General features: G+C 41.9%; 1 protein-coding gene and 1 long non-coding RNA gene across 5 annotated transcripts in view; both read right to left on the bottom strand.

The window, feature by feature from the left end:
- Positions 1-225: 225 nt before the first annotated feature.
- LOC308484787 lies at positions 226-10,946 on the bottom strand. The gene is made up of 2 exons (XR_013990120.1): positions 9,804-10,946; positions 226-1,279 (listed from the first exon to the last, which is right to left on the bottom strand). It is a non-coding gene; the product is annotated as an uncharacterized lncRNA (long non-coding RNA).
- A 26-nt stretch (positions 10,947-10,972) lies between these two features.
- Positions 10,973-16,838, bottom strand: part of AGAP1 (ArfGAP with GTPase domain, ankyrin repeat and PH domain 1) — a 320,069-nt gene continuing 314,203 nt past the window's right edge. For 2 of the 4 annotated variants that reach the window (XM_081016056.1, XM_081016057.1), the window contains 2 exons: positions 14,095-14,350; positions 10,977-11,407 (listed from right to left, as the gene is read on the bottom strand). In XM_081016056.1, coding sequence (XP_080872182.1) covers positions 11,261-11,407; positions 14,095-14,350 — 403 coding nt within the window. In that variant the 3' untranslated portion in view covers positions 10,977-11,260. Of the gene's footprint in view, positions 11,408-14,094; positions 14,351-16,838 lie in introns of all 4 variants that reach the window. The other 2 variants (XM_081016055.1, XM_081016058.1) reach the window with 2 other exon arrangements.

The following is a 16,838-nucleotide window of genomic DNA, read 5'->3' as shown; positions in this document are numbered from 1 at the left end:
AACAAGGTTGCAGGCTCAATCCTTGGGATGTCCAGTTGAAAAGCATCTAAGCTGCACTTAGAAAGACACTGACGATAGCCAATACTGGGCTCTATCACTCAATGAATTTTACAAGTATTTATTTATTTAGGGGGGAAATGTTCTGTACCTTTAGTAACGAGAGAAATCTCAGCAGTTGCCTTTGTGGAAAGATGTGAAAGAACAACAACTACAGGCAAACAAGGGTATTTTCTTATATTTATTAGAAAGAGACATATCCAATGTAGCAGTCTCTCTCTTTGCATTACTTTACAACATTTTTAAAATTCAGAATACTGTACAGCTGACACACTAAAAAGGGATGGAGAAAGCGAGAGGGAAACATAATACAAATTGATATTTAATCGAACAAGATCATATGAAACAACAAGCAAAGTGAAATGTATCAATATGTTTAATAATCATACAAACAATATAAATAAAGTTTCATGGAGTCATTGTAAAACAAATTTGCTGAATGAGGTAATAATAAAAAAATCTTTAAAAACCCAACTTTTTAAAATTTCCACACTGCTGTGTCATCATTTATACATTATTTACAGAAAGAAAGAAACTAAAACCAGCCATTGGCTAAGTATTGGCTGCCTCAAGTCGTGAATTCACCCACTCCCCTTCCTCCCATGCCAGTAGGAATTACATAACTGATGCTACAAAAGGAAATGTAGGTAGTTTGGGAAAATGGGATCAAATAACATTTGATGCACTATGAGAGCTAAATCACCACCACAAATTTTGGAACAATGTATCTTCTATAGAAAAAATCCTGCAACCATGCTCCCCACCCCCATTGTTCAGCCTGGACACTGAGGTCCAAGAGCTATATTGTGGGTCTGATGCTAGAGCAAAGTCTTGAATCTCAAAAGCATGTAAACATGTGCTTTAAGTTCCAGAGAAGCCAATAAGCATTATGTCAATGTCAGGAAAGCATGTTCACACCTTTTGTGAATTTGAAGAAAACATAACAAAAGACGAAGCTCTGGCAAGAAATCTGAATGCTTTATAAAATCACCCGTTCATTCAATATTTCTTATTCTACCTCTCTTACAATAATAAAACAGCTTAGAAACAACAAAGGTGAAAAATCAGCTACATCGTATCAGTGAAGGATATATATATATTTTTAAGGAGACGAGGAACATCCCAAAAACAGTAGCCCAATAATCCCCAGAGGGCAGGACAGAGGCTGGAGATTTGGAACAGGAGACGGCAAACCCCCTGGCTCCCCTTCAGCACCGTAAACCTGGATTAGAGCAGATAAGGATGGTTCAGGCAGTTACCAACAAGGTGCACAAACCAGGACATGTATTTCCGAAAAGGGGCTTGGCAACCCTCCCCCCTCCCTGTAACTCTTAAGACACAGCACACATTCTGAGCCCCCTGCAGCAGCATTACAGTAAAAAAAAAACCCATTAGGAGACATTCTTTAAGTCACATCTAGCCCAGCCTGTACAATCCTGCTCCTATGCAGGACTGGCGTGTATTAACCACTCGTATATATAGTACTATCTACATCTCTTTCTTTATCCACGCAGCACCCATATTTCTGTGGAACTATTTACATTAGACAATTTATACTTGTGAAGACGGAGTGATGCTCCGCAAGTCAGGTTGCTTTTCCTGCAACAGCATCACTTAAATCCAGTCATTGCTCTCCCCCCCGGTAAAATGTTGTAGACATTGCTTTCACAGCTGCTTCCAGAAGCACAAAGCCCCTCCTCTTCCCCGATGGGAGGTGTTGTGAGCGGGAACCGTTCCCGTGTCAGAAGGGGGCAATGTTTGGCCCCCTGCATCATCTCCCCGGCTGCCACCCCGCCCTGCGGCAGGCCAGCCAATAGGGTTGGCCTGGGGGCGGGGTTTACCTGCATTCAAGCGGCTGCGGCAGCCTCCCAGCCTCATTCTGCTTGCTGGAAGACGTCGGATCACCTGCCCGCCCTTTAGGCTAGGTTTGTGCTCTTGACCTTGCTATGGACCTTGGTTGGTCGCCCTGGTTGCCCAGGGGGCCAGGTAAGAGTTTTTGTCCATTTGGCTAGATTGGCACCAGCCTCTTGGTTTTTCACCTCCCTCGTAGCAATTCGTCACAACTTTTCCGGTTTTGGCGGTTAGGCATTGGAATATGTGTTGGGGGGCAGGGTGTGGCCCTGCCCCATTTTGGGTATTCCATTATAGGAATCCAGTGGTCGTGGATCCTGTCCGATGCCCTGCTGGTGGCTAGGGCCATGGCACGACCCCCGGTGACATCAGGGGAAGCTTCCAGTTGTATTTGCACCAACAAGCTCCTCCCACCGGTTGTTAACCTTCAAATGACCCCCGCTGCGTGGGTGGGGTTGGATATAGGTTGTTTGATCCAGTGCCTAAGCCAATACCGTTCATATGCTGTAACCAATAAAAGTTGTGGCCTTTTTCAGCCCATTAACCTAAAATACTTGTGCCTGTGTCCATTATTTCTCCACTAAGCGGGTTAGAGTCCTCAACTCACAAACGTCTTTCACTGTATGCTTCCTGAAAATGTTGTGGAGGGTGCCTGGGAGCCAGAAGCAAAGTATGCAAGAATCAGGGTCCGAACATAGCTTCTTGTCCTCCAGAATGGATCTCGTGGAATGGCTGACTTCTGGGAAGGATATTAGATAACAATTACAGGTTCAATGTTTTGGTAGCACTGAATTGTTTTTAGCTTTTGTCTCCTTTGTGGGTTCTGTGGTTTTGAATTGCGAGGCACGAGTAGGAAAAAGGGTATCTTGTAGAGAAGGAATGAATGTTGAAACTGCCTGAGAGAGATACCAGTGAAAAATCCTTTACATGCAACAAGAAAATATACATTTATCTGCATTTAACACTCCTGTGATATTTTATTTCTTTGTTACTGTATTTTCCATTGAAGGGGAAAATAACTGGAGAAAATAAAGCACAGAACTGAATTTGTGCTGAGAAGACCAGAAGAAATACTTTTGTAACGTTGTCTGGTAACTTGAGCCGAGAGAAGCCTCACAGGCACAAACTACAGTCTTTGTGCAACAATGCTTCTTGAGTTGAATTGGTTTTCTGTTTTCATTTATTCAGCTCTGTGAGTATTTAAAAGAAATAAAAGAGCCATGGGAATTTCGCAGCATGAGTCCACATTTGTGGCTTTGAAGATGTTCAGGCAGATACTAGTTTTAATGTGACTTCCATAACACTACTTATTTGACACTAGCAATCGGCTGATGCCTTCCCTTCATCACTGCCATGTTCATCGGAACCTGGGGTTGCAGACTCTCTGGTCTTTTAGGGGAGGCGCTGTGACACCCTCCTTGGTTGGGCAAGGGACAATTTCCTAAGCTTTCTTCCTGACAGTTTACTAAAATAAGGCTTGACAAAATACAATTTAGTGGTACAAAAACTAAGTACTTTTTGTTGACCTCATTTGGGGTACTCTTGGGCATTACCACAATGAAGGGGCTGGTGTGTCATGTGATATTATAGCTCATATCCAATTGTCCTGAATGTCAGTAGTTCTCATGAACAATTGGATGCCCCATCCCCGTGGTAGTTTTTTTAACACATTTTGAAAATCAGATCCCAGACAATATATTTTAAAATGCTAACCACTTGAACAGCAATGCACTTTCATTTATCCCCCCCATTAAACTATTTTTAAAGACCTGTTTAAGTGAAAGATCAGCATAGCAGCTCACTGCATTCCACCATGCATATGTATTTTCATTGTGAAATTATACTTGTTTGTTTGTTTTAAGGGAGAATATTTGAAGTGATACCTTTAAGAAGAAGAAGTATCATAGAAAATGTGACAGATTCTACAAGCCCAGAGTGTTAACCTTTCATGTAGCTAAAGCATAGGCATAATTGTGTTTGGACTAACACAGCTTTCCTTGACCTACTGGCAGTGTCAGCTCTTTAAGAGATTGTGTGGCAATTTGAAGTTCTCTGAATGCATATCTCCTAAGCATCCCTGTTAGGAACCCTCAAGTCTCCATCCCCATCTTAGCCTCCTTTTGGAAAGAAAGGGAAGCTTATATTTATATTTTTGCATCAGTTTCATGGTCTAGGGAACCTTTGATCTAATATGTTTATTAGCATATGTATTTTAATGCTATCCATAACCACTTCTTCTTTTCCCTTCCCCTAGGAGTATACACATTAAGATGTTAACACTCCGTACATTTACATGTGCAGTTTGTTCATAATAGTATAAAAACTGTAAGGCGTAAAAAGGATTTTTTGAGCTTTGGTGTAAGCCAAACAGCGGTAGGTGATCTCAGGCCAATGTGAACTCCAGTGATTTCTCTTTTGCTAGCATTTGCACAGGACGGCAAGTATGTTTGCTATAGAGAATAGTCACATTTTGAACCAATGCCGGGATCCTCTGCTCGCAGGGGATAAGCAGAACAAGATGCACTGAACTCACAGATATACAAATACTATATACATTAACCCACATATTTTCAAATTCAGAAGGAACATGCAGTAATATACAAGAGGGGGAAGATGAGAAGAAATTGCAACTTTCCTTAACTGACAGTTAAGCACATCAGTACAATTCACCTCTACCAAACTGAACATTTGGATTTCATTCCCTTTTCTGAAGAGCTTGACGGCATAAATCAGAAGCAAGCACAGAGTTTGTCAGGTCTGAAGCTCCTATGATGGTATGTGTCAAATCAGTTGTAGCTAATCTGTCCAGGGAGAATACTGGCTTCATTACACTTGTATAGTTGAGTTCTTCCAGCATTACTGCTGTTTAATAGAACATGATTAGTCATCACGGAGAAAAAAGCATATTAGCTGAGGAGGTAGTTACATGGCACGCTTCGGTGATTGCTTGGATGTGATTGCAATATTCTTAGAAGCATCATATTATCTCAGACATGTTCTTTCAAGCCCTTGGAGCCCTCCTTTCTAAATTCACTGTCATAATTTAGTATCTGTTTAATTTTTCAGTCCAAAGAGAGGAAATCAGTTGCTGAGTATTATTTGACTGCAGCCTCCTTGGTGTAAAAACAAAATGGAAAAAATAAATAAGAATAGCTATGAAATGCAAAAAGGATTAATGAATACCGCTAAGGAAAAAATATTTCAAGCTCATTTATGAGAATAACTACATAAAAGGCTAATTTTTTCCATTGTGAGAAATACATTGTGTCACTTTCACCAATATAAATGTGTTGAGTTTCACCCTAGATTATTTAGATTGTATATTGTGTCTTTGGGGGGGGGGGGTTGGGTTACTGCTTTCGGTTTGATTTTGTATGTTGTGCTCTTGTTTGTGAACTGCCCTGAGACCTCCGGGTATAGGGCAGTGTATAAACTGAAATCATCATCATCATACAAGTAATGGCATTGCTGGATAATTAAAATTCTGTTTAACTTGTCTCTTCTGCTTCTTCATCTCTTTAACTAAAGGCATAGATTTCCACTGAAGATTGCATCACGGAAGAATAAACTTACCATAAAATGGGGGAAGGACTTTAAAAGACTGGATTCCTTATATTATCTAAAATTAATATTCCCTTAAATCCCTTAAAACCGATACTGAACAGCATGATGTAGCAATGAGGTCTGTGGCCCACATTGACCTCCATTTGGAGGGCAAGTTTGCTTTAACCTATTAAAAGTGATTAGGAAAATTAAATGTGGACATAATAAATGTCAAGCACAGATTTTGCTCATGGGATTTATAACTACTGTTTTGTAAATCCATGTTTATTCATTTTAGCTGTAACTCTTTGAGAGTGCTCATGTAAAGGACCAAAAATGTGATCATTTGTTTTTGTTTTGCTTTTTGTGAAGAAAACAATTACAATTACATTTGCCAAATTTCATCATCAAACCTCTGCCATTTTTCTTTCTTTCACCAGAAAGGGTGTGGGAATGAGGTCATGTGCCCTTTTGCTTCAGTAGTCCAAGATTGTTTTGGTTTATACTACTTTATGATGAATTGTACAGTGATTATAAGGTTTGTACTATAAATATATTTTGGCACAAACAATTGGGTGAAGTAATTAATTTTTAAACTACAACTCTTCTTCTTTTGAATACTGCTTAACAAATGGTTAATCTTTATAATGATTTGTACTCCCAAGCTCCCAAGCACCCTCCACAACATATTCAGGAAGCATACAGTGAAATACGTTTGTGCTTCTGGAAGACAATGGTCTGCCTTTCCAAACCGTATTTCCCAACACCTTTTCTGTTAACATGTGCCAGCATCTTAGACAGATATGCTTTTCATCAAAGGAAATAATATTTCTTTGTCTGGAGTGTTTTCAAGATCTGTTACTACAATCTGTGATCCCTTAGATCCTAAATATCTGCACATTATTTCACATCAATTATAGTTTATAAATTAACAGAAGTATTTTTGCCTTAGAAAAAAAAAATCAATGCATACTTATGAACATTTAAAAATTCGAATAGAATCTTTTACATACACATAACCAAAAGACACAATACACAATCTAAATAACTGATAACTGATTTGACGCATACCATCATAGGAGCTTCAGACCTGACAAACTTTGTGCTTGATTCTGATTTATGCTGTCAAGCTCTTCAGAAAAGGGAATGAAATCCAAAAGTTCAGTTTGGTAGAGGTGAATTGTATGAATGTTAAACATGTTCACATTAATGAAGCTCCGTCATCTGCTAATTCCTCTGGGTTCTACCTACAGCCACCCATCCTTTCTGGGGGGAAGGATCATAGTATTTCACTGCTCCACCTGGACTACTGTGACGTTAACTTATGAGAGCGCTGGAGGTGAAATAGTTAAACAGGTTACCCAATCAGAATCCAGGGGGGTGGAGGCAGAGGGACTATAAAACCAGCTCTGGGAGGGGTGAAGAGGAGAGTTTGTTGGGAGGTTGGTTGGAGTGGGAGTGAATTGGGATAAAGTCTGGGGGTAGGTGGAGTTAGTGTAGCAAAATAAGCTGAGTCAGGAACAGTTAGGAGCTAGGAAGACAAGTAAATATCTGAGAGGTGGTTTAGTGAGTGAGAGCAGGTAGTGGAAGTTATAGGTCTGGATAGGCACCCCATGATTGTAATTGACCGATACCGTTTATGAAACGACACGCTTGTTAAACTGCAATAAATAAACAAAAGTTTATGTTCCAATTTAACCCTGACTGGACTCAGTATTGTACCAGGTAGGGCCTGGGGGGTGGCAGTGAGAAATAAAGTGGTGGCACAGGGATCAATAGACGGTGAAACGTCCGGGGACCCTGTGTGAACGCCACAACTACTTCTCCATGGAAGACATAGTCTCAACAGGGGTATCTCCACACCACTTTCAGAGTAGAAGTCTTCCAGAAATCAATGCTGGTGGCATTAAGCAATGTCTACAACATTTCACCTGTTGTTTCCCTCCAGTAGCTCTCATGCAGTACTTGCCTTGAGAGCCTTGCCTCAAGACACCCAGTCAATGGTCCCATGTCATGTGCTATCATTAGTGAATCCATGACCTCTCTTTGTCTTCCCCTCCCATCTACAGTTTCATCCTTTGAGTTCTTTTTATTAAAACAAATGGTTTCTGCAGTCCTCTTTTCTCCTTCTTGTCTTTTTACAGTAGCCAGGCAATTCCCGCCCTCTCTGGAGAAACTGAGAACTGAGGAGAAAAGAAGGGCTATTTTACAGACTCATGGGCTTCAGCTGTGAAAGCAATGTCTACATGTCTACAACATTTCACCGGGGAGGGGGAGGAGGAGCAGTGACTGGATTTAAGCAATGCTGTTGCAGGAAAAACAACCTGACTTGCGGAGCATCACTCCGTTAATGAATTAAACACTTCATTTCATTGTGTGCACCTGCAGGTATCGTGTGTCACTTCTTGCACACGCACACCCCTTGTGGTCTTTCACAAATGCAAAGGATAAACATTGGGCATTCATCACGCTGGAGAAAATGGCTCAGAAAAGTCAGAACAAAGTTTGAATATAATTGGTGGCACCTTTAAGGCACCACAAGACTTTGTTGTTTTTGCACAATTCATCAAATGTGGCTTTATATACTGCAAATACCTCTATGTAATTTTACAGCATAAATCAGGTTTCCATAGACAGATGTTCATGTATACAATAATGTACATCTATGTGCCTATTTTATATGCACAAATCTGAAAGTACATGAAGTGGGTCTTCACAAGTATAAATTGTCTAATGTAAATAGTTCCACAGAAAAATGGGTGCTGTGTGGATAACGAAAGAGATGTAGATAGTACTATATATACGAGTGTCTGGTTAATACAAGCCAGTCCTGACAGGAGCAGGATTGTACAGGGTGAGCTAGATGTGACATAAAGAATGTCTCCTAATGGGTTTTGTTTTTACTGTACTGCTGCTGCAGGGGGCTCAGAATATGATAGAGCTACTGTGGGGAGGGCAGTACTTAACTATTTTCCCACAGGCCATTTTCCCAATCATAATATCTCTCCCCATCTGCTTTTCTCTCTGAGGGGGAAAAAGATACGTGAACAAAGTATCTAAGCAGCTAAAAGTATTTAGCAGGCAAATGATCAGTGGGGAAAGAGTTAAAACACCCTTTTCCTGTCGCTTCTCTAAATCTGGGGACACACCCCATACCATAGTTACATTAAAGTGAAAATAGAAAGCATTGGGAGACACACCACATCTTTTCCACTGTATCTGGCTTGGCCTAAATAAAACAAGATGCTTTGAGCATCATGGAGAATCCTTGAAAAGGGTGAGTGCATGGTTTTCCTCTTTAAAAACAACTAAATATATCATTATAATCCTGTACTCATAACAAACATGTCACACTCCACTTATGCCACATGCAAATATGGAATAGTCAGATCTGTTGTCCCTGTGATTTAATATATTTTGATTCAATGCCTGGCACTTTTATCCAAGAAAGTGGCAGGGAAGGAAATGCAAGAGGAACAGTGAGCTTATGAGGCAGGAGTTGTTCTTTCAGTATCAAGTGAAGTTCTGATTTTAGCATTGTGACTTTCAGCCAGATAGCGGCATTTGACTCTAGGAATGACAAGCTGCTCTTCTGCAGTCAGGTGTTTGAATAATTAAATTTCAGGTTTTACTTCCACTTGTATAGCATTTGTATATAAGTGTTGCTGAGGAGCACACTGAGCAGGGAGTTTAAAAATTGAAAGTGATGGTTGAGGCAATTGTTCCCTTAAATTTCCCCCTACTCTTCTTTCATGTATTCTAGTTTCTTCAGGTGTGAAAGTAACTTTTGTTCGGGTGTGGTTGATAGAATATTAGGGTGAAGTAGTTATTTAGAGCACTCGATTCATATCTGAAGTTTTTGTGTTGGTAGTTGAATTACATGCTTTCCTTTTTCTCGTCTGGTTAACCTTGGGAGAAAGAAAAGGATGCCCACCATCATCTGAAAATACTGGTTCTTGTTTTCTGACATTACTAATATGTTATGAGTACAAGATTATTACGATATATTTAGTTATTAGGAGATGGCAACCCCCTGGCTCCCCTTCAGCACCAGTTACTGACAAGGGGCACAAACCAGGACATACTGTATGTTCCGGCGTATTAGGCGACTGGGCGTATAAGACGACCCCCCAAATTTTGCAGTTAAATTATAGAGTTTGGCTGCCCGCCAAGCGCCGCCAGGGGCAGAGCGCGCACCCCTGCTGTCGCAGCAGCAGCAGCCCAAGGTGAGGCGTTTGGTGGGTGGAACAAAACCGAAACCCACCACTTGGAGGGAGGGAGGCCCGGCCCAGCCCTCTCCCTCCCTCCGGCAAAAGGCCATGAGCGGCCGCCTCAGCCTCCACTGCCCTCACCTGTGGGGATGCCCAGCTCCTTGTAGCCCCGGCCAAAGCCGCGCACCACCTCGCTACGGCAGGCTCTTCATGGCGCCCGCGAGCCAAGCGAAGCCCCACGTGGCCACGGCGGAGGCCGGATCCAGCTCCCACAACGGCAGCAGCAGCAGCAGGTGGGCGAGCGCCACGCTCGGAAGGACTTTCCGCGGTGAGGTGGCCAACGAACATGTGCTGTGCCAGTACGGAGGAGGCGGGGCCTCACGCTGCGTCACAGGAGGCTGCGTCCCCTTAGTGTTCTTCCGTGATAAATTAGGAGTAGGCATAATAGGAACAACAGCAGTGCAAGGATGCCCACCATCATCTGAAAATACTGGCTCTTGTTTTCTGACACTACTAATATGTTGTGAGTACAAGATTACTACGATATTATTTAGTTATTAGGAGACCCACAGCAACCCCCTGGCTCCCCTTCAGCACCATAAACCTGGATTAGAGCAGATGAGGATGGTTCAGGCAGTTACTGACAAGGGGCACAAACCAGGACATACCGTATGTTCCGGCGCATTAGGCGACTGGGCGTATAAGACGACCCCCCAACTTTTGCTGTTAAATTATAAGAGTTTGGTCGCCTACCAAGTGCCGCCAGGGGCAGAGAGTGCACCCCTCCGCTGCCTCTGCCATTGCAGCAGCAGCAGCCCGAGGCAAAGCATTTGGTGGGCGGAACGAAACCGAAACCCACCACCTGGAGGGAGGGAGGCCCGGCCTGGCCCAGCTCCCTCCCTCCCTCCGGGAAAAGGCCATGAGCGGCCGCCTCGGCCTCCACCACCCTCACCTGTGGGGATGCCCAGCTCTTTGGAGCCCCGGTCGAAGCCGCGCACCACCTCGCCACGGCAGGCTCTTCATGGTGCCTACAAGCTGAGTGAAGCCACGGCGGAGGCCGGCTCCGACTCCCACGACCGCAGCAGCAGGCGGGCGGGCGAGCGCCGCGCTCGGAAGGACTTTCCGTGGTGAGGCGGCCAACGAACACACACTGCCAGTACGGAAGAGGCGGGGCCTCGCGCTGCGTCCCCTTAGTGTTTTTCCGTGATAAATTGGGATAAAGTGGGGTCACAGAAGAACACTAAGGGGACGCAGCCTCTGAAGCGGCCGCTCATGGCCTTTTCCCGGAGGCCTCCCTCCCTCCAGGTGGCGGGTTTCGGTTTGTTCCGCCCACCAAATGCCTCGCCTCGGGCTGCTGCTGCTGCAATGGCAGAGGCAGCGCAGGGGTGCACGCTCTGCCCCTGGTGGTACTTGGCAGGAGACCAAACTCTATAATTTAACAGCAAAAGTTGGGGGGTCGTCTTATACGCCCAGTCGCCTAATGTGCCGGAACATACGGTATGTCCTGGTTTGTGCCTCTTGTCGGTAACTGCCTGAACCATCCTCATCTGCTCTAATCGGTTTCGCACTGCTGTTGTTCCTATTATGGCAATCCCCATTTATAACGGGTGAACACTTAGGACAAAACGCTCATCTGGGCAGCCGTACTGCAGGAGAATCTCAATGCACTCTTGGCTGGTGGCTTGCCTGGCATAGGCCAAAGCACCGTTTCCATGGGCATCGCGGGCCATAACGTCAGCACCGTACTGTGGAAAGAACATGCAGCATTTAGGAGCAGTAGCCGGCAGAAACGCCTTAAATAAATAAATCTCATTACCTAGTTTTAAATCTGAACAGCTTTCTGTTGTGCATCCAGCTACCATAGCCGAGGTCAGCAGCACTCCTTCCTCACTCATGGAGAAGTGAGCTTCATGCATGCTGCCCCTAGATGCGCTCGTCAACTTTCAAGGAAGAGCATTTTTAAATTAAGCAAGCTCTTTTAAACTATATACACATTTTAAGGGATACACACTGTACACTGATTCTGAGCTGCCAGCATTCATAAGACTTTTGCACCAGGTTGGAATATATACATGCTAGGGGAATGTTAGGGAATGTACATCTTGTAAATTATGCATAATAACTGCAGAATGTACAAAATTAATATATATACAATCCCCAAGGCCTGTAGATGGATTCAGAAACGTGCAGTTTCCTCTTCTTCTAAAATTATTTGATTCTTGCAATAATACAACACAACAGTGATATAAACAAAGTAAAAAATAAAATAAACCAACGTTGGCATTTTTACATTACCTTCTATAAACATATATCAAAATATTGTTTTTCATTTTCATTTTCACCCTCTTAATTCCCTGTGACTTCCCTCCTCCTGTGTTTGGCATCATTAAATTTAATACAGTATCTTAAAATTGTGTTTGAGCAATATATTAATACTATTAACCATAAGATCTTATACTTTGTTCCTCTTAACTTCGTGGGTTTCAGTTTAAACATATCAACAAATTACTTTTGGAACATTGTTTTGCCATGTATTCCTCTACACATTCCCATTCTTTCTTTAAATTTTGATTAGATTGTAATCTGATTGCTGCCGTCATTTCTAATTGAATTCTAATTGAAATTTTGATTCTTCTTTTTGGAATCCATTTTTGTCTGCTTTAAATATATCATTTAATTGATAATATTGTAACCAGCTCGTACAATGGTGGGAAATTTCTTCATAAGATTTCGATTCTAACTGTCCTTGTTCTTCTTTTAATAATTGTTTATATGTTGCCCAATTTGTATCCATATTTTTCTTTTTTATCGAAATTGCCTCTAATGGTGCGGCCCACCATGGAATCTTTGGCTCGAATAAATTTTGATACTTCCTCCAAATTTTAAATAAAGAATTTCTGATTATATAATTTGAAAATCATTGATGTACATTTGTCTTATTATAAACTAAACAGGTGTGCCATCTGTACCTGTTGTTGAATCCCTCTAAGTCAAATATGTGTGCATTTTCCTCTGTTTCATCCATTTAATATTGTTTTCTATTTCATAATTTAGTAGACAATTGATTTTGCAAAAGTTTAATTTTTTGGCTTGCACTCACATTCTTTGGATGTTTGGCTAATATTTTTTCATTCTCTTCTATTTCATTTCTAATTTGACCCATTTCCCCTTCTCTGCTTCTTCTTTGTATCATATTTTGTGGGATATAAAGTTCTCTTATATAGGCCTTGCATGAGTCCCATATCACCCTGATGACTGTTTCATGTGCCATGTTTATTCGGATAAATTCCTTAAGAAGTTGTGCTTTGTTCAAAAAGTTTTCATCATTTAGAATTTTTTCATTCATTCTCCATCTTCTTTTTATTTGTCTGTTATTTTTTAATTCTAACGTAATTGAATTGTGGTCTGTTATTGATTTGCGTTGTATTTCTATTTTTTTTAATCTTCAAAATTAAATTAATTGATGTCCATATTCCATCTATTCTTCCTGCTGATTGTCTAGCCTCTAAATAATGTGTGTATTGTTTTTCCTTTGGATGTCTGGGTCTCCACGCATCTTTTAAATTTAGGTTGTCCACCATTTGAAAAAATGTGTGTGGGAGTCTTCCCTCTTTCTCTCTGTTCGATCTAATTCCACTGAGGTAACACCTCTCCTAGTAGGGTAATTTCTTCATTTATATATTCTAATAATTTTTCTTCCACTGATTTAAAGTACAATGGTACCTCGGGTTAAGGACTTAATTTGTTCCGGATGTCCGTTCTTAACCTGAAGACCACTTTAGCTAATGGGGCCTCCTGCTGCCGCTGCTGCCCGATTTCTGTTCTCATCCTGAAGCAAAGTTATTAACCTGAGGTACTGTTTCTGGGTTAGCGGAGTCTGTAACCTGAAGCACATATAACCTGAAGCGTATGTAACCCGAGTGTTTTATTCCCGTTTGGGGCATAAATTCCTATCACAAATATTTTTTCTTTTCCATTCCTTAATTGTATTCCCAATAATCTACCTTCTTCATCCTTAAAGATTTGTTTTGCCTCTATTTTAGGGTTTGTATACATTACAATTCCCCTTTTCTTTTTAATGTCTGAGAAGGTGAATTCTGTTCCAAGTTTTTAATTGATCAATACTCTTCTCTGTTTTCTGGCCACATGAGTCTCCTGCAAGCAGATTACATGCAGAGTTTCCTCTTCATGGGTAGATTATGTGCACATTCTCCATGTGGCCTGGTGAATGTGCAGAATGGCCAGTTGTTTTGCCCATTAACTGTTCCACTTCTATTTCCCCTAATGCATATATACCACCACAACACTCCAAACACTTGTATCAAATCAAACACATAAGCTGTAATATATGGCCTGGATAAACCAAAGTGACAATTCAAACACACCCATTAATGCAGGGCTACTCTCTCAAATTCATGTAGCACATACTCACCCAAATTAACAGTTGCACCAACACTACATTTCCTTTCCGGGATGCTATATGTAAGGCCGAACGCCCATCTCCATCTCCACAGGTTTCATTGACTTCTTCTCGTGTCCCATGAGCAAGAAGCAGGATGACTGTTCGCAAATCTTCCTCCGCAGTTGCTCTTAGCAGGTACTGGCCTAAGGAAAACTCTGAGCACTGCAGTGAAGCAAGGAAGAGCTTCTGCTCATATTTTGCTCGGATCCAGTGCTCTTTTTCTTCCCTAGGGAAGCAAACAAACATATCATTCAATATTAGATCATGCATCTCCTACAGATCCATCCTTGTGTTAAGTTTGTTCTAACACATGCCTAGTTTTGCAGATAATCTGGACAATCTAATAGTTGGGTTGAAATGAGGGCATTTTTAATGTTAGCGGGGTTTTTTATTTAAAAAAAAAAAAACCCCAGACACTTGAAATTCTGATTTTTATTTTCTTTTGGATAAAAATAGCAAGAGAACAGTTGTATACTGTGGAAATACGCTATTTATTCCACTTTCTAGGACATCTGGGCCACAAGTAAGAAAGACAGAATGGTAAGAATGTAGATTTATGGTTCAAATACACCACAACGCTAATATATGCCATGTAATTCACCAGAGGTCAGGAGAAAATGCCATCTCTACTTATAAGAAAGAACAGTAAATACAGATGCATCCTCTGAATTGCACAAATGCTCCCACAAGCTATTCTCCTAGATCAGCCCTCCCCAACCAGGTGCCCTCCAAATGTTGGAATCCAGCTCCTATCATGCACAACTAGTATGGCCATTGGTCCGCGATAATGGGAGTAGTACAAAACATATGGGCAACTCCAGGCTGGAGGAGGCTGTCCTAGATTATACAAACACAATGCGGCAAGTTTAATGCATTTGACTGGGGGCCCCTTCATACCCTATACAGGGGTGCAGCTTGGTGTGGGGAAAGAAAGTGGATTTCTTTTGCTGGGCATACACTTGCTGGGAAGCAGCACTTTTGCAGTTGCCAGTGATGGCACGTTGGCAGAACAGACAAGAGGATCTTTATGTATGATAGTATGCACTGTGTACATGGTCACACACCAGTGTACATCCTTGGATATAAAACACTGATTGAATGGGAGAAAGAAATGGGCACTGCTGGTCTCTCAGACTCCTACAACTTATCACATATATGGATTCCAATATTCAGGGGAGAGTGCCATTGCTTCTGTAGCTGAAATGACACCAGGAGTGTACAAGAGGAAAATGCCATCGAACTTGGGGTGGGCATGGGGGAACCTGGAGGCTTGCAAAACTACAAAAAGTCTTTACAAAGATATCCTGACGGGGAACCAGGAAATGGGCTCAATGAAGAACGAGCATACTCAGTGACCACAGAATTCTGGAAAATTAGCAGCGGGCTAATAGAATGGAGTATCTGGTTCCTGCCAACGTTACAGTAGACTTGCAGAAAGTGATCCCAAATAAAGTTACTTTTGAAGACATCCTTGTTCATTGTGGTAATCTCTTTAAACAGAAAGCCACTTCAGCCCAAAGTAAGGAAGTGTGGTCATGCCTTGGCTTTAGTTCTTCAAGTACAAAAATAAACAGTCCTTTGAGGTTTTGCAGCAATGCTTACCCTTCTTCTAGTAATGTAGTGTCAGGTTAGCTTTAATCTGTTTTCAAATGCTTATGTAAACAGGTCATTTACAAAGTAAATCTGGATTAGTTTTGCATCACTTCATGGTGAGCAAGGATGACCTTAACATAACCTCCCTGAATACTTTTATGCAAACCTTCTCACATAATGTGCTTCACAAAGGTAAGAGATTTCATCTATAAAGGACATTCTCCCACCCTCACATATCTGAAGCAGGATGCTACCAAATAGCTGTGAAAAGCTTTTATTTCTTTTTGTGAACATGATTTTTATTGTTTTTTCCCAAACTTTAAAAATAAAAAATAGACTGGGTACCATTTCAGTATATTTTGGAATACTTGCAGTTCAATCTTATGCATGTCTAACTCAGAAGTAAGCCTCTCTCATTTCAACAGAGCTCACTTCCACATAAGTGAGTACACAATTGCTGCCTTGGTCTGTAAGCAACAAAATTAATTAACGATGTCTGTGTGTGAGTAGAACAGACTTCTGCTTGTATAACAGGGACTTCATTTTCCTCTCCTCTCTCTCCTCTGAAAATTTGCTCAAGGGGGTTGGGGGACTATTCAGTGCACATTTGGGGGCTGCAGGGGGGTGAGGCAGGATGGTGAAGCCCCATGGAATGGGCAGAAGTCCATTTACACAATGCTGGAAAAACCTAGACAGCAGAGACATCACCTTGCCAACAAAGGTCCATATATAGTTCAAGCTATGGTTTTCCCAGTAGTGATGTATGGAAGTGAGAGCTGGACCATAAAGAAGGCTGATCACCGAAGAATGAATGCTTTTGAATTATGGTGCTGGAGGAGACTCTTGAGAGTCCCACGGACTGCAAGAAGATCAAACCTATCCATTCTGAAGGAAATCAGCCCTGAGTGCTCACTGGAAGGACAGATCCTGAAGCTGAGGCTCCAAGACTTTGGCCACCTCATGAGAAGAGAAGACTCCCTGGAAAAGATTCTGATGTTGGGAAAGGAGAAGGCACAAGGAGAAGGGGACAACAGAGGACGAGATGGTTGGACAGTGTTCTCGAAGCTACCAGCATTAGTTTGACCAAACTGCGGGAGGCAGTGGAAGACAGAAGTGCTGGG

The sequence above is a fragment of the Podarcis pityusensis genome, assembly GCF_964106645.2.
Source record: "Podarcis pityusensis genome assembly, chromosome: 1".
NCBI lineage: Eukaryota > Metazoa > Chordata > Lepidosauria > Squamata > Lacertidae > Podarcis > Podarcis pityusensis.
Note: the sequence above shows the minus strand (reverse complement) of the source record. Positions and strands in the feature narration are given on the sequence as shown.